This window comes from Haematobia irritans, chromosome 2 (assembly GCF_050003625.1).
Source record: "Haematobia irritans isolate KBUSLIRL chromosome 2, ASM5000362v1, whole genome shotgun sequence".
NCBI classification, from domain to species: domain Eukaryota; kingdom Metazoa; phylum Arthropoda; class Insecta; order Diptera; family Muscidae; genus Haematobia; species Haematobia irritans.
In genome coordinates, this window is record NC_134398.1 from 203,097,266 (window position 1) to 203,119,198 (window position 21,933).

The 21,933-nt window shown below is 25.3% G+C and overlaps 3 protein-coding genes across 3 annotated transcripts in view; 1 reads left to right on the forward strand and 2 right to left on the reverse strand.

Moving 5' to 3' along the window:
- The window catches only part of LOC142226947 (glyoxylate reductase/hydroxypyruvate reductase-like), a 118,109-nt gene that overhangs the window by 73,643 nt on the left and 22,533 nt on the right, over positions 1 to 21,933 (reverse strand). The gene's annotated exons all lie outside the window — the stretch shown is intronic.
- Oseg5 (intraflagellar transport protein Oseg5) lies at positions 3,946 to 12,103 on the forward strand. The gene is made up of 8 exons (XM_075297206.1): positions 3,946 to 4,181; positions 4,274 to 4,551; positions 4,617 to 4,795; positions 4,953 to 5,180; positions 7,995 to 8,374; positions 8,491 to 8,660; positions 11,015 to 11,408; positions 11,527 to 12,103. Exons 1-8 carry the CDS (start codon positions 3,994 to 3,996, stop codon positions 12,101 to 12,103), a joined length of 2,394 nt encoding a protein of 797 aa, XP_075153321.1. The 5' UTR covers positions 3,946 to 3,993.
- LOC142226945 (glyoxylate reductase/hydroxypyruvate reductase) lies at positions 12,041 to 16,984 on the reverse strand. The gene is made up of 4 exons (XM_075297207.1): positions 16,533 to 16,984; positions 12,533 to 12,864; positions 12,346 to 12,471; positions 12,041 to 12,254 (listed from the first exon to the last, which is right to left on the reverse strand). Exons 1-4 carry the CDS (start codon positions 16,937 to 16,939, stop codon positions 12,136 to 12,138), a joined length of 984 nt encoding a protein of 327 aa, XP_075153322.1. The 5' UTR covers positions 16,940 to 16,984; the 3' UTR covers positions 12,041 to 12,135.

Genomic DNA, 21,933 nt, shown 5'->3' on the forward strand with positions numbered 1-21,933 from the left:
CGAACATTGGCCCAAAGAAGTGTGATTGAGATTTTTAGAAGGCAGTGTCCTTTCACAAATATTTTCTTAAGGACCTCCCCATCAAAAAATGTATATCGTACCAAATACTGAAAAAAGTTAGGAGCAACTGCATATAGCAATAAAGTTTGATTAAATTTTATATAAAAATAAAATTTTGAAAAAATTTTCTATAGAAAAAAAATTTAACATTTTTTATAAAAATAACATTTCGACAAAATTTTCTATAGAAAAAAAATTTTGACAAAATTGACTATAGAAATAAAATTTGAACAAAATTTTTTATAGAAATAAAATTGTGACAAAATTTTCTATAGAAAAATAAAATTGTGACAAAAATGTCTATAGAAATAAAATTTTGACATAATTTTCTATAAAACTAAAATTTTGACAAAAAAATTATATAGAAATAAAATATTGACAAAATTTTCTATAGAAATAAAATTTTGACAAAATTTTCTATAGAAATAAAATTGTGACAAAATTGTCTATAGAAAAATAAAATTGTGACAAAATTGTCTATAGAAAAATAAAATTGTGACAAAACTTTCTATAGAAATAAAATTTTGACAAAATTTTCTATAAAAATAAAATTTTGACAAAAAAAATTATATAGAAATAAAATTTTGACAAAAATTTTCTTTAGAAAAAAAAATTTGACAATATTTTCTATAGAAATAAAAATTTTAACATAATTTGCTATAGATATAAAATGTTGACTAAATTTTCTATAGAAATCGAAAGTGAAAAAACGTTCTATGGAAATAAAATTTCGACAAAAATCTCTATAGAAATAAAATTGTGACAAAATTTTCTATAGAACTAAAATTGTGACAAAACTTTCTATAGAAATAAAAATTTGACAAAATTTTCTATAAAACTAAAATTTTGACAAAAATTTATATAGAATAAAATTTTACAAAATTGTTGTTGTTTTTTTATTTCAGCTTAAAACCATACATTGACTAAACTACAAGAGTAGCTTTTCGGAGGGTTCAAGTGTGGTTTTTGTTGGGTTTAATAAACTGCCTGAATTTATTCTGATAATTGGTTGATAGTTTTGCTGCAAGTAGAGGATGCTGATGAGGAATGTGGTAATTCCGAAACGTGCGTCCATCCAACCATCTTGCAGTCTATAGGGCTTTGCCCAAATAAATTTGACAAACATTCTTTTCCTCTGTTGGTTAAGCTACTCTTGTAGTTTAGTCAATGTATGGTTTTAAGCTGAAATAAAAAAACAACAACAATGCTTAAAGAATTTTACAAAATTTTCTATAAAAATAAAATTTTGACAAAAATCTCTATAGAAATAAAATTTTGACAAAATTTTTTATAAAAATAAAATTTTGATAAAATTTTCTATAAAAATAAAATTTTGATAAAAATGTCTATTGCAATAAAATTTGGACAAAATTTTCTATAGAAATAAAATTTTGATAAAATTTTCTAGAGAAATAAAAGTTTGTTAAAATTTTCTATATAAATAAAGTTTCGACAAAATTTGTTGTAGAAATAAAATTTTGAAAAAACGTTCTATGGAAATAAAATTTTGACAAAATTTTCTACGGAATAAAATTGTGACTAAATTTTCTATAGAAATAAAATTTAGACAAAATTTTCTATAGAAATAAAATTTAGACAAAATTTTCTATAGAAATAAAATTTTGATAAAATTTTCTATAGAAATAATGTATTCACAAAATTTCCTCATAAAATACACTTTTGACAATATTTTCTATAGAAATAAAATTTTGACATAATTTTCTATAGAAATATAATTTTGTCAAAAATTTCAACAGAAACAAAAGTTTGACAAAATTTTCTGCAGAAATAAAATTTTTATAAAATGTTCTATAGAAATTCACTTTTGACAAAATTTTCTACAGAAATAAAATGTTCACAAAATTTTCAATAGAAATAAAATGTTGACAAAATTTTCTATAGAAATAAAATTTTCTGGCAAACTAAAATTTTGTCAAAATTTTCTACAGAAACAAAATTTTCTGCAGAAATAAAATTTTGATAAAATTTTGTATAGAAATACAATTTTCACAACATTTTCTTTAGAAATAAACTTTTGACAACATTTTCTATAGAAATAAAATTATGACAAAATTTTCTATAGAAAAAACATTTTACAAAATTTTCAGCAGAAATAAAATTTTCTAAAGAAACAAGATTTTGACAAAATTTTCTATAGAAATAATATTTTGACAACATTTTCTGTAGCAATAAAATTTTGACAAAAATGTCTATGGAAATAAAATTTTGACAAAATTTTCTACAGAAACAAAAATTTTACAAAATTTTCTGCAGAAATAAAATCTTCTAAAGAAACAAGATTTTCACAAAATTTTCTATAGAAATAATATTTTGACAAAATTTTCTATTGAAATAAAATTTTGACAAAATTTTCTATAGAAATAAAATTACGAAAACATTTTCTACAAAAATAAAATTTTCTGGCAAAAAAAAATTTTGCCAAAATTTTCTAAAGAAACTAAAATTTACCAAAATTTTCTGCAGAAATAAAATTTTGATAAAATTTTCCGTTGAAATACACTTTTGACAAAATTTTCTGTAGAAATAATATTTTGACAAAATTGTGTATAGAAATAAAATTTTGAAAAAATTTTCTATAGAAATAAAATTTTGATAAAATTTTCTATTGAAATAGACTTTAGACAAAATTTTCTATAGAAATAAAATTTTCACAACATTTTCTATAGAAATAAACTTTTGACAAAATTTTCTATAGAAATAAAATTATGACAAAATTTTCTATAGAAATAAAATTTTATCAAAATGTTCTACAGAAAAAAAAAATCTACAAAATTTTCTGCGGAAATAAAATTTTCTAAAGAAACAAGATTTTGACAAAATTTTCTATAGAAATAATATTTTGACAAAATTTTCTATAGAAATAAAATTTTGAAAAAAATTTCTATAGAAATAAAATTTTGAAAAAATTTTCTATAGAAATAATATTTTGACAAAATTTTCTATAGAAGTAAAATTGTTACAAATTTTTGTTTTTTATATAAATAAAATTTTGAAAAAATTTTCTATAGGAATAAAATTTTGACAAAATTTTCTATAGAAATAAAATTTTGACAAAATATTCTATAGAAATAAAATTGTGACAATTTTTTTTTTTATAGAAATGAAATTTTGACAAATTTTTATATAAAAATAAAATTTTGACAATACTTTCTATAGATATAAAATTATCTATAGAAATAAAATTTTGACAAAATTTTCTATAGAAATACAATTTTTTTAAAATTGTTTTGTATAGAAACAAAATAAAGCAGAAAAAAGTTTTCGAATGCCTCTCAAATATAGTAAGAATGAATTGCAGCGTGATTAATATGGTAATGATATGGTACCAATGATTTTATTGTTGGCTTTGGGTAAATATTTGCTTTTATGAGAAGAAATAACTTCGTAAATGGTAGTTTAAAATTTAAAAAAAAATCTTTAAATTAATCAACACATTATGGAAATCGCAAACAATTAAATAGAAATTAGATCGTTTTTGGCACGAGGTAGTTGTTCATGTTTCTCATAAAATAGTTTACTTTTTTCTCTGTGTGTTGACTGGGGGATTTTAGTTTTTAAGTTTTCCTGTATATTTACTATATAGAGCTATTATTATTTTGGTATTTTTGGTTGTTTTTGTTTAATAAAATTTTACTTTTAAAATCATGGTAAATCAATAGCTTAGAAATTTTCAAGCAATTCCCATATTCTCGAGCTCCATCTAGAGTTTGCTAGCGGAAATATTAACAGTAATTTAACATTAAAACAACCCTGTATCTTATCATTTAAAAGACATGCAGCAGGTGGAAATGCGTTGATATAGCTGTAACCATGTCCACCACGTTGCCATGGCTATAGAAAAGGATACGAAAGAAATTATTTCAAGACCAAAGAACAATTTTTAAGCTGTAAAAAAGTAAATAAAAAAACGAAATGAAATTAAAAACTCACATTTGTAAAAAGACACCAACGCATGTAAATGGGGATTATGCATTGAAAATACCAACAACAAATTCAAATTCTTCGAATGGACATCAGAATAAAGGCAATGGAAAACATTTGGACAATTTGCCATTGAGTTGTGTAGATTGGAGTAGCAATGATGAGATATATTTTGTTAGGTAAAAAAATCAAAAAAAAAAAAAAAAAAATAATAATAATAATAAAATAAATATTAATAAAATATATTGTGTTAATCTTCGTTGTGATGAAGTGATGATCATCAAATTTACAAATGGAGTTCTTCCACACGAGATTCTGTGGAAGTGGCCAAATTACCAGAGGATTTTATACCAACCGATTTGCATTGGTTGTTGTTAGGTGGCCGTAGTAGTGGTGGTGGAAAAGGCAGTGACACTCTTTTGATATGCAGCAATGACGGGCGTTTCATTATTCTAAATAAAAGTTATCGTGTTGAGCGAAGTATATCGGCCCATACAGCGGCCATATCTTCAGGGAGATGGAGTCCAGATGGAGCAGGATTATTAACGGGTACATAAGCGGTTATGTTTAAGTGAGAATAAAAACATTTTTAAATATTTTTATTTTCTTTATAGCTGGTGAGGATGGTGTTATAAAAATTTGGTCCCGCTCCGGTATGCTACGCTCCACGGTAATTCAAAGTGATGAGCCCATACGTTGTGCCCGATGGGCCCCCAATTCTACTTCTATAGTATTTTGTCAAGGTGGCCACATTTCGGTGAAACCATTGGCGGCCAATAGTAAATTGATCAGGGTATGTTTCTATTCCAATGATTTGTCAGTTTAGTACCTTATTGTAGAAAAAACATTTAATAATACCGAATATAAATATTTTTGGAAACATTATCTGATTGCAACAAAAATGCGCTAAAATTTGTGTTATTGCGATTTTTCAAAAATTTCTCGTTTAGTGGCGTGCCCATGATGGTCTGGTTCTATCTATTAGTTGGTCTTCGCAATCCAACATTATTGCCTCGGGTGGAGAAGATTATCGCTTTAAAATTTGGGATGCTCAAGGAGCGAATTTATTTACGAGTTCAACAGAAGAATTTGCCATAACATCGGTTGCTTTTAATCCAGAGAAAGATGTTTTGTTGGTGAGCACTTTCAATATGCTGAAACTATGTTCAACAGCAGGGGTAAGTGAAATGATGATAAAAACAAATTAACAGTGATGTTGTTTGCCTGTACACCACAGATAGCGCTCTTTTCTTCTGTTAAATACTAATAGAGTAATCTGAGTTAAGGGATTAAAACAAAATATTTTATATAGTTTTTAATTTGATTTTTATTTATACGAAGTTATTAAAGTGAATGATGATCATCATACAAAAATAAACAATATAGTGACAAACAAATTTTAGAAATAGTAACAGTACTAAGATAAAGATAAAAGTAATCAAAATTATAGGGGTCATTCATAATGAGAGAAAGAGAGAGAATGACAGAGAGAAAGATCTAGCTGAATGGGCAGATCTAGATCTAAGCAGTAAGCAGAGTTCCCAATTTTGCTTATTTTCGGCATTTTGAAGATTTTTTACTCAAAAAATATCAAATGACGATTTTCCAATTTTTGCAACAAAAATGACGATAATAGCTCCTTTCAAAAATTTGGAATAGAATCAGTCCGTTTACAATTTCAGACATGTAGGAGCTATACCTCATTTTACAGTATTTGTATCACGGTTGTCACTCGTACCACCAAAATTTGAAGAAAATTTTACGAAAATTCTACAAATAAAAAAAAAAAATATTTTAAATTTGTTGATCAAATTTTTGTGGTTAGTATATATAAAAATGTTGTTTTATTCGAAAGAAATGTTTTATATTGAATTTATAAAAAAAATTTGTAAAAATTTTATTTCTATAGAAAAAGTTGTCAAAATATTATTTCTGTAAAAAATTTTGTCAACATTTTATTTCTATAGAACATTTTGTCAAAGTTTTATTTCCATGGAAAATTTTGTCAAAATTTTATTTCTATAGGAAATTTTGTCAAACATTTATTTCTAAAGGGTGGTTAAATTGTAATGGCCGATGTTGAATGTGAACCACACCTAAACGCCAAGTTTTTTCCGAATTTTATTTGACATTTCTCTATTTCAGACTTACTCAATTTGAACCATGGACTTCGTGAATGGGCAGAATGGTTCCAAGAAATGGCAACAGTGGATGATCAATTTTCGAAGAAAATCATCTTCAGTGATGAGGCACATTTTCACCTCAGTGGATTCGTCAATAAACAGAATTGCCGCATTTGGAGTGATTGTCGACAAACCAAAGCACCCACAAAGAGTGACTTCTTTTGCCCATATCTCCTTTGCGCTTTATGGGCTGGCGGCATCATCGGGCCGTATTTTTTCCAAAATGAGGCCGGTCAGGCAGTTACTGTGAATGGTGTTCGCTATCGTGAGATGATAACGAACTTTTTATGGCCCGAATTGGAAGATATGGATGTGGACGATATGTGGTTTCAGCAGGACGGTGCCACTTGCCACACAGCTAACGAAACAATGGCTATTTTGCGCAACAAATTCAATGGCCGTGTTATCTCACGTAATGGCGATGTCAATTGGCCGCCAAGATCATGTGATTTGACACCGTTGGACTTTTTCTTTGGGGTTATTTGAAAGAAAAGGTGTACGTCGATAAGCCAGCAACAATTCAAGAGCTAAAGGATGAGATAATTCGGCACAATAACGGCATAGAACCTCCATTATGCCTCAACGTCATTAAAAATTTGGACCATCGGATGAAGGTGTGCCACCGTGGTCGCGGCGCCCATTTGGCCGATATTTTGTTCCATACATAATTGAGTAATACCAGTATATCATAATAAAATAAAATTACAATAATTTCCTAAATAGTTTGTATTTTATTCAAAATCAACATCGGCCCTTGAAATTTTAACGACCCTTTATAGGAAATTTTGTCAAAATTTTATTTCTATAGAAAATTTTGTCAAAATTTTATTTCTATAGAAAATTTTGTTAAAATTTTATTTCTATAAAAAATTTTGTCAAAATTTTATTTCTATAAAAAATTTTGTCAAAATTTTATTTCTATAGAAAATTTTGTCAAAATTTTATTTCTATAGAACATTCGTGGAAAAATGTATTTCTACAGAACATTTTTGGCCATTTTTTCTATAGTAAATTCTTGCTAAACTTTATTTCAATCGAAAATGTTGTCAAAAGTTTATTTCCATAGGAAATTTTTGCACAGTTTCATTTCTATAGAAAATTTCGTCAAAATGTTATTTCTATAGAAAATTTTGATAACATTTTATTTCTATAGAAAAATGTACCTTCTATTTGGAGAGTCAATCTATATGAGTTTTAACCAAGAAATTAGTTTGGTTTTAATATTATTTACATTGCAAATTTTTTGACGATTATTAAAATGGAAGTGACGATTTCTCCGGAAAAAATGACCATTCTTCTTGGAATTTTATCGGCAGCCCTGAACAGTACTACGATAAAAATAAAAGTAATCAAAATTATAAGGACCATTAATTAAGAGAGAGAGAGAGAGAGAGAGAGAGAGAGAGAGAGAGTGACAAAGAGAAAGATTTAGCTAAATGGGCACCAAGTGATGAGGTGACAAAGTGAGCGTAAAGCAAATGAGAAATTGGGAAAGTAAGGCAATTATGTTAAAAATAAATGAATGTAAAACAAGATGATAATGATAATTGAGGTATTTAATAATTAGGAATTAAAACACAAAAAAATAAAAAAAGAAATTTTACAATGGCAAAGTATATTTTAGAGAAAGAGGACAGTCTCGTAACTTCTAAGGTATGCAGACAGTCGACAGCACTTTCAATTCTCTTAAAATTTCTATGTATTTAGTACTCTATGCTTCCTCTTATTAAATCACATTCAATCACATTTCTCTTCCCCTATATCTCTATTTCTCTCTCTCTCTCTCTCTCTCTCTCTCTCTCTCTTCAGTGGTCCTACAGCACAGTACGTTTTAATGAACCCGTTGTAGGTTCATTTCATGTTCTCTCATGGTCCTCTGATGGTACTCAAGTGGCTTGTGGTACATCAACAGGACAACTAATCGTTGGTTATATTGTCCAGAAGCAACTGATATCGAGAAATCTGAAAGCTACAACAACTGGCCGTAAATCACTTCGTTTGGAAGATATAGTGAATGGAAGCAGTGATGTCTTGGATTTTACTGATCGTATTATTAATTTCGCTTTGGGTTATGGTCATCTAATAGTGGCTACCTCTAATCAAATACATATTTATAATGAGAAGTATATAAATACACCCATTATTATCGATGGCAGGACGGATGTCAGAGTTATACAAGTGGGTAAAAAGTAAGTTTATCAAATTTCTCTTAAAATTAAGAGAATTTCCCTTTGGAATCCATAGTTTTTTTTTGATTTTCTGTTGATTTTAAATTAAAAAAATTAATTTCAAATTATTTTTTTAGATTTTTCTTGGTTTTGGATTCTACTTCGATTTGGGTATACACCTATACTGGTCGTCTGCATTTAAATCCTCGTTATCCTGGAAGCCAAGCTCAGATTCCTTTGTTAAATTGGAGAAGTATTTCCTTGGGATTGGATACTTTGGTGGTTAGAGATAACTCCGATACAATGGGTAAGTTATAGAACTGACCCTTAAATTACGAATCAATGGACTGAGAACTGAAGTTTCAATGATAGAACTTTAGGGAGGAAAGTCTTAGCCAATGGAGCTCTGCAACTAAGATATGGATGCGTCCAGAGTGATCTCGGGGTAAAACGTAAAGAGTCGAAAATGTGACGCGTGTATTGTCTTGGGTGCAAAGCTACGCTGCTATCAATCAATGATAGGTCAAAACTAACCTGCCCTGGGAGATCTCCTTCCTCCAGAAATTTCATTTCTATAGAAAATTTTGTCAAAATTTTATTGCTATAGAAAATTTTGTCAAAATTTCATTACTATACAACAATTTGTCAAAATGTTATTTCTATAAATTTTGTTTTCACAATATTCTTTCTATAAAAAATGTTGTCAAAATTATATTTCTATATAGAAATTTTGTCAAAATTTTATTTATATAGAAAATTTTGTCAAAATTTTATTTCTATAGAGAATTTTGTCAAAATTTTATTTCTATAGAAAATTTTGTCAAAATTTTATTTCTATAGAAAATTTTGTCAAATTTTATTTCTATAGAAAATATACTGAACATTTTATTTTTATAAAAATGTTATTTCTATAGAAACTTTTGTCAAAATTTTATTTCTATAGAAAAATTTGTCAAAATTTAATTTTTATAGAAACTTTTGTCAAAATTTTATTTCTACAGAAAATTTTGCCAAATTTTATTTCTATAAAATTTTACTTCTATAGAATATTTTGTCAAAATTTTATTTCTGTAGAAAATTTTCTCAGCTTTTTTGTTTTTAAGATCACATCTTGTATTCCTGATTTGTGGTGATAACAACCCAGGAGTTACTGCTTTAACGACATGTAAATGTATACGCATAGGGATAATCTGGGCTCCACATTAAGATGAGCCAGGGGTGTACTGCGAAGACTTACTGTCAAAATTCTATTTCAATAGAAAATGTTGTCAAATTTTTAATTCTACAGAAAATTTTGTCAACAATTTATTTCTGTAAAAACTTTTGTCAAAATTTTATTTCTACAGAAAATTTTCTCAAAATTTTATTTTTATAGAAAATTTTGTCAAAATTTTATTCCTATAGAAAATATTCTAAAATTTTAATTCTATAGACATTTTTGTGAAATTTTTTTCTAAAGAAAATTTTGTCAAAATTTTATTTCTATAGAAAATTTTGTCAAAATTTTATATCTATATAAAATTTTCTGAAAATTGTATTTTTATAATTTTTTTTCAAAATTGTATTTCTACAGAAAATTTTCTCAAAATTTTATTTCTGTAGAAAATTTTGTCGAAATTTTATTTCTATAGAAAATTCTGTCAAATTTTTATTTCTATAGAAAATTTTCTGAACATTTTATTTTTATAAAATTTTTTTCAAAATTTTATTTCTGCAGAAAGTTTTCTCAAAATTTTATTTCTATAGAAAATTTTGTCAAAATTTTATTTCTATAGATAATTTTGTCAAAATTTTATTTCTATAGCAATTTTTCTCAAAATTTTATTTCTGTAGAAAATTTTGTCGACATTTTATTTCTATAGAGAATTTTTCAAAATTTTCGATAATAATATAATTTTGACAAAAATTTCTATAGAATTAAAATTTTGACAAAATTTTCTATGGAAATAAATTTTTGATACAATTTTCTAAGGAAACAAAAACTTGAAAACACTTCAGTGAAAACACTAGTGAAATAAAATTTTGATAAATTTTTTTTTATAAAAATAAAATTTTAACAAAATTTTCTATGGAATTAAAGTTTTGACAAAATTTTCTGTAGAAATAAAATTTTGTCAAAATTTTCCGTAGAAATAAAATTTTGTCAAAATTTTCTATAAAAATAAAATTACGACAGAATTTTCTATAGAAATAAAATGTTGACAAAATTTTATTCCTATAGAAAATTTTGTCAAAATTTTATTTCTATAAAAAATTTCCTGAAAATTTTATTTCTATAGAAAATTCTGTCAAAATTTAATTTCTATAGAAATTTTTTTCAAAACTTTAATTCTATAGAAAATTTTGTCAAAATTTTTATTTCTATAGGGTATTTTGTCAAAATTGTATTTCTGTAAAAACTTTTGTCAAATTTATATTTCTATAGAAACATTTCTCAAAATTTTATTTCTATAGAAAAGTTTGTCACAATTTTATTTCTATAGAAAAATTTGTCACAATTTTATTTCTGTAGAAAATTTGTCACAATTTTATTTCTATAGAATGCTTTCCCTAGACATGTATCACATCAATGCTTTCCCTAGACATGTATCACATCATTTTCTATTTGTCCAAATATAACATCCATCCCATTCTCTCATTGATAATATCTTCTGATTTTAGTTCTGCACATATTCGATCTCATACCGGGGGCTACACGTCAATACGAGCCCTTTATGGTTAAGGCTAAAACTCAAATTGCCGAAATTGCTGCATGTCGCTCTGGAACGGTAGATGATCAATTTGTCGTAATGATTGATAATAATCGTGAACTCTATATAACCGAGACGAGAAATTTAAATAGCAATAATGAACGGAGCTCTGTTATGGGTGTAAGTGGAACCACATCGGGAGAAATCTATAAAATTGGAACCCAGGTGACTGCCGTTAAATGGGCCAGTGAATCGAATATATTGGTGGGTGTTCATGATACATGCTACAGCATATGGTATTGCCCAGGTGAGGGCGCACCAGATCCAACGCTTATAGCTTTAACCACAGTGACAATCGATGCTACGTAAGTAACCAAGAAACCCAATGTGAGAACGAAATATTAGAGATGGAAAAAGAAATTTTGTGGAATGTATTGTAGAACCAATAATTTTAGCCATAAATTTCTTTTTCGTTTATTCCAGGGAATTCGGTAAAAATATAGCCATCGAATCATTTGAAGATTCTATTGTAACATTCCGTTGTACGGGAGCCTTGCTGCCCATTAGCGTTAATATGTATTGCGAAATTCTACACCGGACCCTGGCCGAAGGACAATGGCAGCAATCATTGAAAATATGTCGCTTGGCCCACAATGCCTATTTATGGGCCACTTTGGCAGCAGTGGCCACACGTAAGAATCAATTGCAGATAAGTGAAGAAGCCTATGCAGCCGCCTTACAAATCGATAAGGTTAGCTACTTGCAACACATCAAAACTTTGGATCCCTCCAGTCCTGAATATATGGCAGAAAATTCTCTTATGTTGGGTCGTCTAATCGAAGCGGAAACAATTCTGCTTCACAATCGGAAATATCGTGAAGCTGTGGAATTATGTTTGCGTATGCACAATTGGCGTAAAGCATTGGAAATTGCCCAGAAACATGAAAAGGATCTGATGGATGTTGTCCTAGAACAGAGAAAGAAATATCTGCAAGCCTTGAATCGTGAAGAATGGGATACTTTATTTATAAGTTTAGCAGTTAAGGATAACGATGATTAAATGATTTGTAATAGAAGATGCCGAGGTTGTTTCTAGTAAGCAGGAGATATCATAGGTTTTCCCTCCAGGGCATTTATGATATTCTGGGCAGCTACCATAGCCATTTCTGTTGTAGTTTTCCAGGTTTGGGTTCCCAAATGGGGAATAATAACTGAAATAAAGAGAAGATGAAAATTTTTAATTTCGTAAAGTATAAGAGAAGCTTTTGATTTTTGCTATTTTTTATTTTTTAATAAACTTACCACAATTTGGTATCTTCAACAAAGGATGATCGGGTGGCAAAGGCTCTGGTGACATTACATCTAATCCTGCTGAAAATATTTGGCCCGATTTTAATGCTTTCATTAAAGCATCTTGATCCACAATGCCTTTAAAACCAAACAAACCAATGACTATAACCATTTTGGATTAATTATATCTCCATCTTACCTCCTCTTCCCACATTAACGAACACACAATTTCTTTTCATTTTGGAAAATGCTTCTGCATTAAATTTTCCTTTGGTTTCTGAAGTTAGGGGACAAGCTACAATCAGAAAATCACTTTCGCTTAGCAATTCATCGAATGTCACATGGTGTGCTCTAAAATCTCCATCATTCTCTCTACGATTTCTGGTATGATAGATAAATTTTCTAACATCCCAACATTGAAGACGTTTAGCAATTGCCTGACCAATACCTCCGAAACCCAAAAATCCTATAGTAGAGTCACGTATTTCTTGTCCCATTAACCAATCGTAACGTTCAGTTTCCCAATGAGAGCTTTAAATGTAACGGACAAAGAGAAACATAATGAATGGCAATGCTAATGAGAAAAAATGTTAATGTTAAAATGAGAGATAACAGTGGTGATGTTATATTGAGGCATTTTTATATGTGAGTAACAGCACCACTGTTAATTCTGTTATGTTATTTTCATAAGCATAAGATATATAGGGTAGAGTTAGAATTGGCAGAAAGCTTTTTCTCTTTATTAACCCTTTGTGAGAGATAACCATAATATATATAATAAATATATTGCACAATTAAAAAATTTATAAATTTTGCCAAAATTTTATTTTTATAGAAAATTTAGTAATATTTTCTTCTATAGAAAATTTTATCAATATGTTATTTCTATAGAAAATATTGTCAACATTTTACTTCTATAAAAAAATTTCTCGACATTTTATTTCAATAGGAATGTTTCTCGCAATTTTATTTCAATATAAATATTTGTCATAATTCTATTTCTATAGAAAATGTTGACAATATTTTATTTCTATAGAAAACTTTGTCACAATTTTTTTTCAATAGGAAATTTTGTCAAAATTTAATTTCCATAGAAAATTTTGACTATATTTTATTTCTACAGAAAATTTTCTCAAAACTTTACGAGTATTTCTGTATAAAATATTTGCATTTATTTGTTTAGAAAACTTTGTCAAAATTTTATTTCTATAGAAAATTTTGTCACCATAGAAAATTTTCTAAAAATTGTATTTCTATAAAAAAATTTCTAAAAATTTTATTTCTATAGAAAATTTTCTAAAAATTTTATTCCTATAGAAAATATTGTCAAATTTTATTTCTATAGAAAATTTTGCCAAAACTTTATTACTATGGCAAATTTTGCTAAAAATTTTTTTAAATTTGTATTTCTATAGAAAATTTTGTCAAAATTTTATTTCTGTAGAAATTTTGTCAAAATTTTATTTTTATAGAAAATTTTGTAAACATTTTTTTTCTATATATAAATTTCTCAAAATTTTATTTTATTTTGTCAAAATTTTATTTCTATATATAATTTTAATTTTATAGAAGATGTTGTCAAAATTTTATTTCTATAGAAAATTTTGTCAAAACTTTATTTCTATAAAAAAATTTGTCAACATCTTATTTCTATAGAAAATTTTCAAAAATTTTACTTCTATAGAAAATTTCCTAAAAATTTTATTTCTATAGAAAATTTCCTAAAAATTTTATTTCTATAGAAAATTTCCTAAAAATTTTATTTCTATAGTAAATTTGCTTCAGAAATGAAATTTTGTACCAACTGCATGTCTATAGAAAATTTTATCAAAAATTTCAACATTATATTTCTATAGAAAATTTTCTCAAAACTTTACGAGTATTTCTGTAGAAAATTTTTGCAAAATTTTATTTCTTTAGAAAACTTTGTCAAAATTTTATTTATATGGAAAATTTTGCCAAAATTTTATTTCTATAGACAATATTGTCAAATTTTATTTCTATAGAAAATATTGTGAAAACTTTATTTATATAGCAAATTTTGCCAAAATTTTATTTCTTTAGAAAATTTTGTCAAAATTGTATTTCTATAAAAAATTTTGTCAAAATTTTATTTCTATAGAAATGTTGTCTATATTTTACTTTAATAGAAAATGTTGTCAACATTTTATATATATAGAAAATTTTGTAAAAATTTTATTTCCATATATAAATTTCTGAAAATTTTATTTCTATATATAATTTTCTCAAAATGTTATTTCTATAAAAAAATTTGTAATAATTTTGTTTCTATAGAAAATTTTGGAAAAATTTTATTTCTATATAAAAGTTTGTCAAAATTTTATTTCTATAGAAAATTTTGTCAACATCTTATTTCTATTTTCAAAAATTTTATTTCTATAGAAAATTTCCTAAAAATTTTATTTCTATAGAAAATTTCCTAAAAATTTTATTTCTATAGAAAATTTCCTAAAAATTTTATTTCTATAGAAAATTTTCTAAAAAAAATTTTCTATAGATATAAAATTTTGTCGCAACTGCATGTCTATAGAAATTTTTATCAAAATTTTATATATAAAGAAAATTTCGCTAAATTTTATTTCTATAGAATATTCTTTCAAAATTTTATTCCTAAAATTTTTTTTGTCAAAAAATTTGACAAATAACATTTTGACAAAATTTTCTATAGAAATAAAATTTTGACATAATTTTCTATAGAATTTTCTAAAAAAAAATCTATAGAAATAAAATTTTGTCGCAACTGCATGTCTATAGAAATTTTTATCAAAATTTTATATATAAAGAAAATTTCGCTAAATTTTATTTCTATAGAATATTCTTTCAAAATTTTATTTCTAAAATTTTTTTGTCAAAAAATTTGACAAAATTTTCTATAGAAATAAAATTTTGACAAAATTTTCTACAGAATAAAATTTTGAGAAAATTTTCTATGGAAATTCAATTGTGACAAAATTTTCTATAGAAATAACATTTTGAGAAAATTTTCTATAGAAATAAAATGTTGAAAAAATTTTCTATGGAAATAAAATTTTTTCTAAGGAAATCAAATGTTGACAACATCTTCTATAAAAATAAAATTTTGACATAATTTTCTATAGAAATACAACTTTGGCAAAATTTTCGATAGAAATAAAATTTTAACAAAATTTTCTATGGAAATAAAATTTTAACATAATTTCTATTGAAATAAAAATTTTGCAAAATTGTCCATAGAAATAAAATTTTTACAAAATTTTCTATGGAAATAAATTTTTTCCAAAATTTTCTATAGTAATAAAATTTTGACAAAATTTTCTATAGAAATAGAACTGTGGCAAAATTTTCTATGGAAAACAAAAATTGAACAACATTTTCTATGAAAATAAAATTTTAACAAGATTTCTATAGAAATAAAAATTGTCCAAAAATTTCCATAGAAATAAAATTTTTACAAAATGCTGTTATAGAAATAAAATTTTTACAAAAGTTGCTATAGAAATAAAATGTTTACAAAATTTTCTATGGAAATAAATTTTTTCCAAAATTTTTTATGGAAATAAAATTTTTCCAAAATTTTCTATAAAAATAAAATTTGTACAAAATTTTCCATGGAAATAGAATTTTGACAAAATTTTCTATGGAAATAGAATTTTGACAAAATTTTCTATAGAAATAGAATTTTGACATAATTGTCTATAGAAATAGAATTTTGGCAAAATTTTCTATAGAAATAAAATTTTGAAACATTTTTCTGTAAAAATAAAATTTTGACAATATTTTCTATGGAAATAAAATGTTGACAATATTTTCTATGGAAATAAAATTTTGACAAAATTTTCTATAGATATAAAATTTTAACAAAATTTTCGATAGAAATAAAATTGTGACAAAATTTTCGATAAAAATAAAATTTTGAGAAAGTTTGCTATAGAAATAAAATGTTTACAAAATTGTCTGTAGCAATAAAATTTTTACAAATTTTTATAAGGAAATACAATTTTGACCAAGTTCAAAACTCTACACAAACGTTTTGATTATTTTATGTTACTTCTAGACATTTATAACATTCTCATATAATGGGTTAATAAAAAGCTGCATCTCTCTCTTCTCATTCAATAGCAAACAACTCTGCTTCATTCCCATATCAGCTGTTTTCATTTCGATCATTTGTACGCTAAATACTTCTCATGACAACTTACCTCTCGATATCTTTGCGGCCAGCATGAAAGAAACGACCAGCAGCTATCATCAATCCAATGGCCAAATCAGCTACAGCATTTTTTACAACACCCGGTGTATGACCCAATGGCATTTGACGACGTTTAAATTCTTCCAAATCCACATAATCAATACCAGATGTCATAGTACTGACAGCCTTCAATTGTGTGCCGGCAGCGTCCAATATCTCGCCATTCAATGGTTGATAGCTAGCCCAAAATATGGCATCAACACCGGGTAATTTTTTTAAAATATCTGAACGTTCAGGTGGAACATTTTCACATATAATTGTCTGACAACCTTTTTGGCGGAGGTAGTCCAATGCTGGCACAGGAACTTCTGGATGTGTAACCAAAACTTTGTATAAACGTCGAGCAGCTGATGACATTTCGTTGTTTGAGGATTTTTTAAATCAATGAACTGCTCACGCCAGTGTTTATTGAGGTATATGCTCAGTAAAAGAGCTTTTGCAAAGAACCTAATTTTCTCTTCTCTTACTTGATATGGATTATTGCGAATTTACATTTTTATCGAGTGAACAGTGTGCACAATTATAAAAAAAAAACAAAATGTGGGAAAAATTAAATAATAATTGTAATGGCTAAATATGTATTTATTTTAATTATAAAAATTGCATTATGATGAATTTAGTTGATACAAAGTAAATACCTAAAGGTTAATTAAATTAAGTTAAATAAATCCTTGGTTGCCACTCGAGCCAATAGTAATCTACAAAAATTTGAAGAAAATTTTGCTAAAAAACCTGCCAAATTAAAAAAGTTTTTTTTACAACTTTTGATCAAATTTTTATGGTTATTATACAAACATGTTTCTTCAAAAGAAATAAGCTAATATGTTATATTATTTTAGAAGTTTATCTATTGTTTTATAATCACTCCTAATAGTGACAATTTATTTGGGGTATACAAATTCCTTCAATTCTAAATGTGTCGAAGTTTTAAATATTTTTAGCTAACACCAACAGGGCAAATTGTCACTTTGGACTTCCATAGTATGACCTAACACGAGAAATAAAATTTTTAATCACAATTTTATTCCTAGAAAAAAAATTTTGTCGAAATTTTATTCCTAGAATAAATTTTGCCAAATTTTTATTCCTAGAAAAAATTTTGTCAAAATTGTTTTCCTATAGAAAATTTATTTATTTTATTTTATTAAAGAATTTAAAACCGTAATAAATTATGATATTAAATGAGGTAGGTACTAACAACAAAGGTTTTCGACCTACCTATAGAAAATTTTGTTTTGTTTTATTCCTAGGAACTTTTTTTCAAAATTTTATTACTAGAAAAAATTTTGTCAATATGTTAGTCCCAGAGACAATGTTGTCAAATTTTATTCCTAGAGAAAATTGGGACAAAATTTTATTCCCAAACAAAATTTTGTTCCTACAAAAAAAAAATTGTCACAATTTTATTCCTAGAGAAAACTTTGTTAAAATTTTATTTATAGAGAAAATTGTGTCAAACTTTTATTTCTGGAGAAAATTTTGTCAAAATTTTATTCTTAGAATAAACGTTCTCACAACTTTATTTCTAGAGAATATTTTGTCAAAATATTATTCTAAGAAAATTTTGTCAAAATTTTATCCCTAAAGAAAAGTTTGTCAAAATTTTATTTCAAGAGAATATTTTGTCAAAATTTTATTTCTATAGGAAATTTTGTCGCATTTTTTTTTGATAATTTTGTTAAAAATTTGTTTGCAGATAAAATATTGTCACAGTTTTTTTTTAAGTTTATTCCTATAGAAAATATTGTAAAAATGTTATTCCTAGAAAAAATTTTGTCAACATTTGATTCTTAGAAAATATTTTGTCAAAATTTTATTCCTAGAGAAAATTTTGTCACAATTTTATACCTAGAGAAAAATTTGTCAACATTTTGTTTCTTAAACAAAATTATTCCTAACCGAAATTTTATTCCCAAAGAAAATTTTTTCAAATTTTATTTCTATAGGAAATTTTGTCAAATTTTTTCTATACAAATAAAACTAAAATTTTTTTTTCAAAATTTTATTACCAGACACAATTTTGTCACAATTTTATTCTTAGAAACGAATTTTGTCGAAATGTTATAGAAAGCTTTGTCAAAACTCTATTCCTATAGAAAACTTTGTCACAATATTATGCCTAGAAAAAAATTGGTGAAAATTTTATGCCTATAGAAAATTTGGTCAAAATTTTATTTCTGTAGGAAATTTTGTTAAAATTTTATTCCTAGAGAAAATTTTGTCACAATTTTATTCCCAGAAAAAAAAATTTGCCGAAATTTTATTTCTATAGAACAAAAAAATTGTGTAAAAATTGTATTCCTAGAAAAATATGTAAAAATTTTATTCCTAGAGACAATGTTGTCAACATTTTATTCCCAGAAAAAATTTTGTTAAAATTCTACTCCCAGAGAAAATTTTGTCAAAATTGTATTCTTGGAGAAAATTTTGTTAAAATTTTATTTCTAGAAAAATGTCAAAATTTTTATGCATAGAGAAAATTTTGTAAAAATTTTATTTCAATAGAAAATTGTATTTTGTATCCAAATTTTACTCGTGTAGAAAATGTTGGCAAAATTTTATTTCTGGAGAAAATTTTGTCACAATTTTACTCCTAAAAAAAAAATTGCCAAAATTTTGTTCCTAGAAAAAAATTGTCAAAATTTTATTCCTTGCGAAAATTTTGTAAAAATTTTATTTCTTTAGAAAATTTTGTCAAATTTTTATTTCAATAGAAAATTTTGGCAAAATTTTATTTCAAAAGAAAATTGTATTTTTGATCCTAATTTTACTCGTAAAATTTGTTAAAATTTTATTTCTAGAGAAAATTTTGTAAAAATGTTATTCCTAGAGAAAACTTTGTCAAAACTTTATTCCTAGAGAAAATTTTGTCAAAATTTAATTTCTGTAGAAAATTTTGTCAAAATTTTCCTAGAAAAAAATTTTAACATTTTATTCTTAGAGAAAATATATTTTTTTTAATCCTAGATACCATTTTATCGAAATTTTATTCCTAGAGAAAACATTGTAAAAACTTTATTCCTAGAGAAAATTTTGTCAAAATTTAATTTCTGTAGAAAATTTTGTCAAAATTTTCATAGAAAAAATGTTAACATTTTATTCCTAGAGAAAATATTTTTAATTTTTTATTTTATAGAAATTTTATTCTTAGGGAAAACTTTGTAAAAATTTTATTCCCATAAAAATTTTGACAAAATTTTATTTCTGTAAGAAATTTTGTCAAAATTTAAATCTTAGAGACAATGTTGACAAAATTTTAGTTGTATAGAATTTTTTTTCAAAAGTTTATTATAGACAATTTTGTCAAAATTTTATTGTTACAGAAAATATTGTTAAAATTTGATTTCTATATTATTATCTATTGTGTCAAAATTTTATTTCTATAGGAAATTTTAACAAAATTTTATTCATAGAGAGAAAACTTGGTAAAATTTTTATACCTAGGGATAATTTTATCAACATTTTATTCCTATAGAAAATTTATTTTTTTTTATTCTTACAAAATTTTTTTGTCAAAATTGCATTTCAATGGAAAATTTTGTCAAAATTTTATTTCAATAGAAAATTTTGCCAAAATTTTATTTCTACACAAATTTTTCTCCAAACTTTATTTCAATGGAAATTTTGTAAAAATTTTATTTCTTTAGAAAATTTTGTCAAATTTTTATTTCAATAGAAAATTTTGGCAAAATTTTATTTCAAAAGAAAATTGTATTTTTGATCCTAATTTTACTCGTAAAGAAAATTTTGGTAAAATTTTATTTCTAGAGAAAATTTTGTCACAATTTTATTCCTAGAAAAAAATTTGCCGAAATTTTATTCTACAAAAATTTGAGAACATTTTGTAAACATTTTATTTGTAGAGAAGGCTTTGTTAAAATTTTATTTCTAGAGACAATTTTGTAAAAATGTTATTCCTAGAAAACATTTTATCAAAATTTTATTTCTAGAGAAAATTTTGTCAAAATTTATTCCTACAGAAAATTTTGTCAAAATTTAATTTCTGTAGAAAATTTTGTCAAAATTTTCCTATAAAAATTTTTAACATTTTATTCCTAGAGAAAATATTTCTTTTTATTCCTAGACAAAATTTTATCAAAATTTTATCAAAATTTTATTCCCACGGGAGCCACCGTGGTGCAATGGTTAGCATGCCCGCCTTGCATACATAAGGTCGTGGGTTCGATTCCTGCTACGACCGAACACCAAAAAGTTTTTCAGCGGTGGATTATCCCACTTCAGTAATGCTGGTGACATTTCTGAGTGTTTCAAAGCTTCTCTAAGTGGTTTCACTGCAATGTGGAACGCCGTTCGGACTCGGCTATAAAAACAAGGTCCCTTGTCATTGAGCTTAACATGGAATCGGGCAGCACTCAGTGATAAGAGAGAAGTTCACCACTGTGGTATCACAATGGACTGAATAGTCTAAGTGAGCCTGATACATCGGGCTGCCACATAACCTAACCTAACCTAGAGAAAATTTTGTCAAAATTTTATTTCTAGAGAAAATTTTGTCAACATTTTATTCATAGAGAAAATTTTGTCAAAATTTAATTTCTGTAGAAAATTTTGTCCAAATTTTCGTAGAAAAAATTTTAACATTTTCTTCCTAGAGAAAATATTTTTTTTATTCCTAGACAATATTTTATCGAAATTTTATTCCTAGAGAAAACTTTGTGGAAATTTTATTCCCATAAAAATTTTGACAAAGTTTTATTTCTGTAGGAAATTTTTTCAAAATTTTAATCTTAAATCAAATTTTATTATTATAGAAAATTTTGTCAAAATTTTATTATTACAGAAAATCTTGTTAATATTTTATTTCTATTGAAAATCTTGTTAATATTTTATTTCTATTTAAAATTGTGTCAACATTTTATTTCTATAGAAAATTTTAACAAAATTTTATTCATAGAGAGAAAACTTAACTTTTTTATTCCTAGGGATAATTTTGTCAACATTTTATTCCTATAGAAAATTTAGTTTTTTATTCTTATAAAATTTTTTGTCAAAATTGCATTTCGATGGAAAATTTTGTCAACATTTTATTTCTATAAAAATTTTGCCAAAAGTTTATTCCTATAAAAATTTTTATCCAAACTTTATTTCAATGGAAAATTTTGTAAAAATTTTATTTCTTTAGAAAATTTTGGGAAAATTTTATTTCAATAGAAAATTTCAGAAAAATTTTATTTCAATGGAAAAATTTTATTGGTTCAATCCCAGTTTCGATCAAACACCAAAAATTTTTTCAGAGTTAGGTTATCTCCACTCAGTAATGCTGATGGCCTTTGTGAGTGTTTCCAAGTTTTTCAGTTTTCCAAGTTTTTCCATGTGAAACGCCGTTCGGA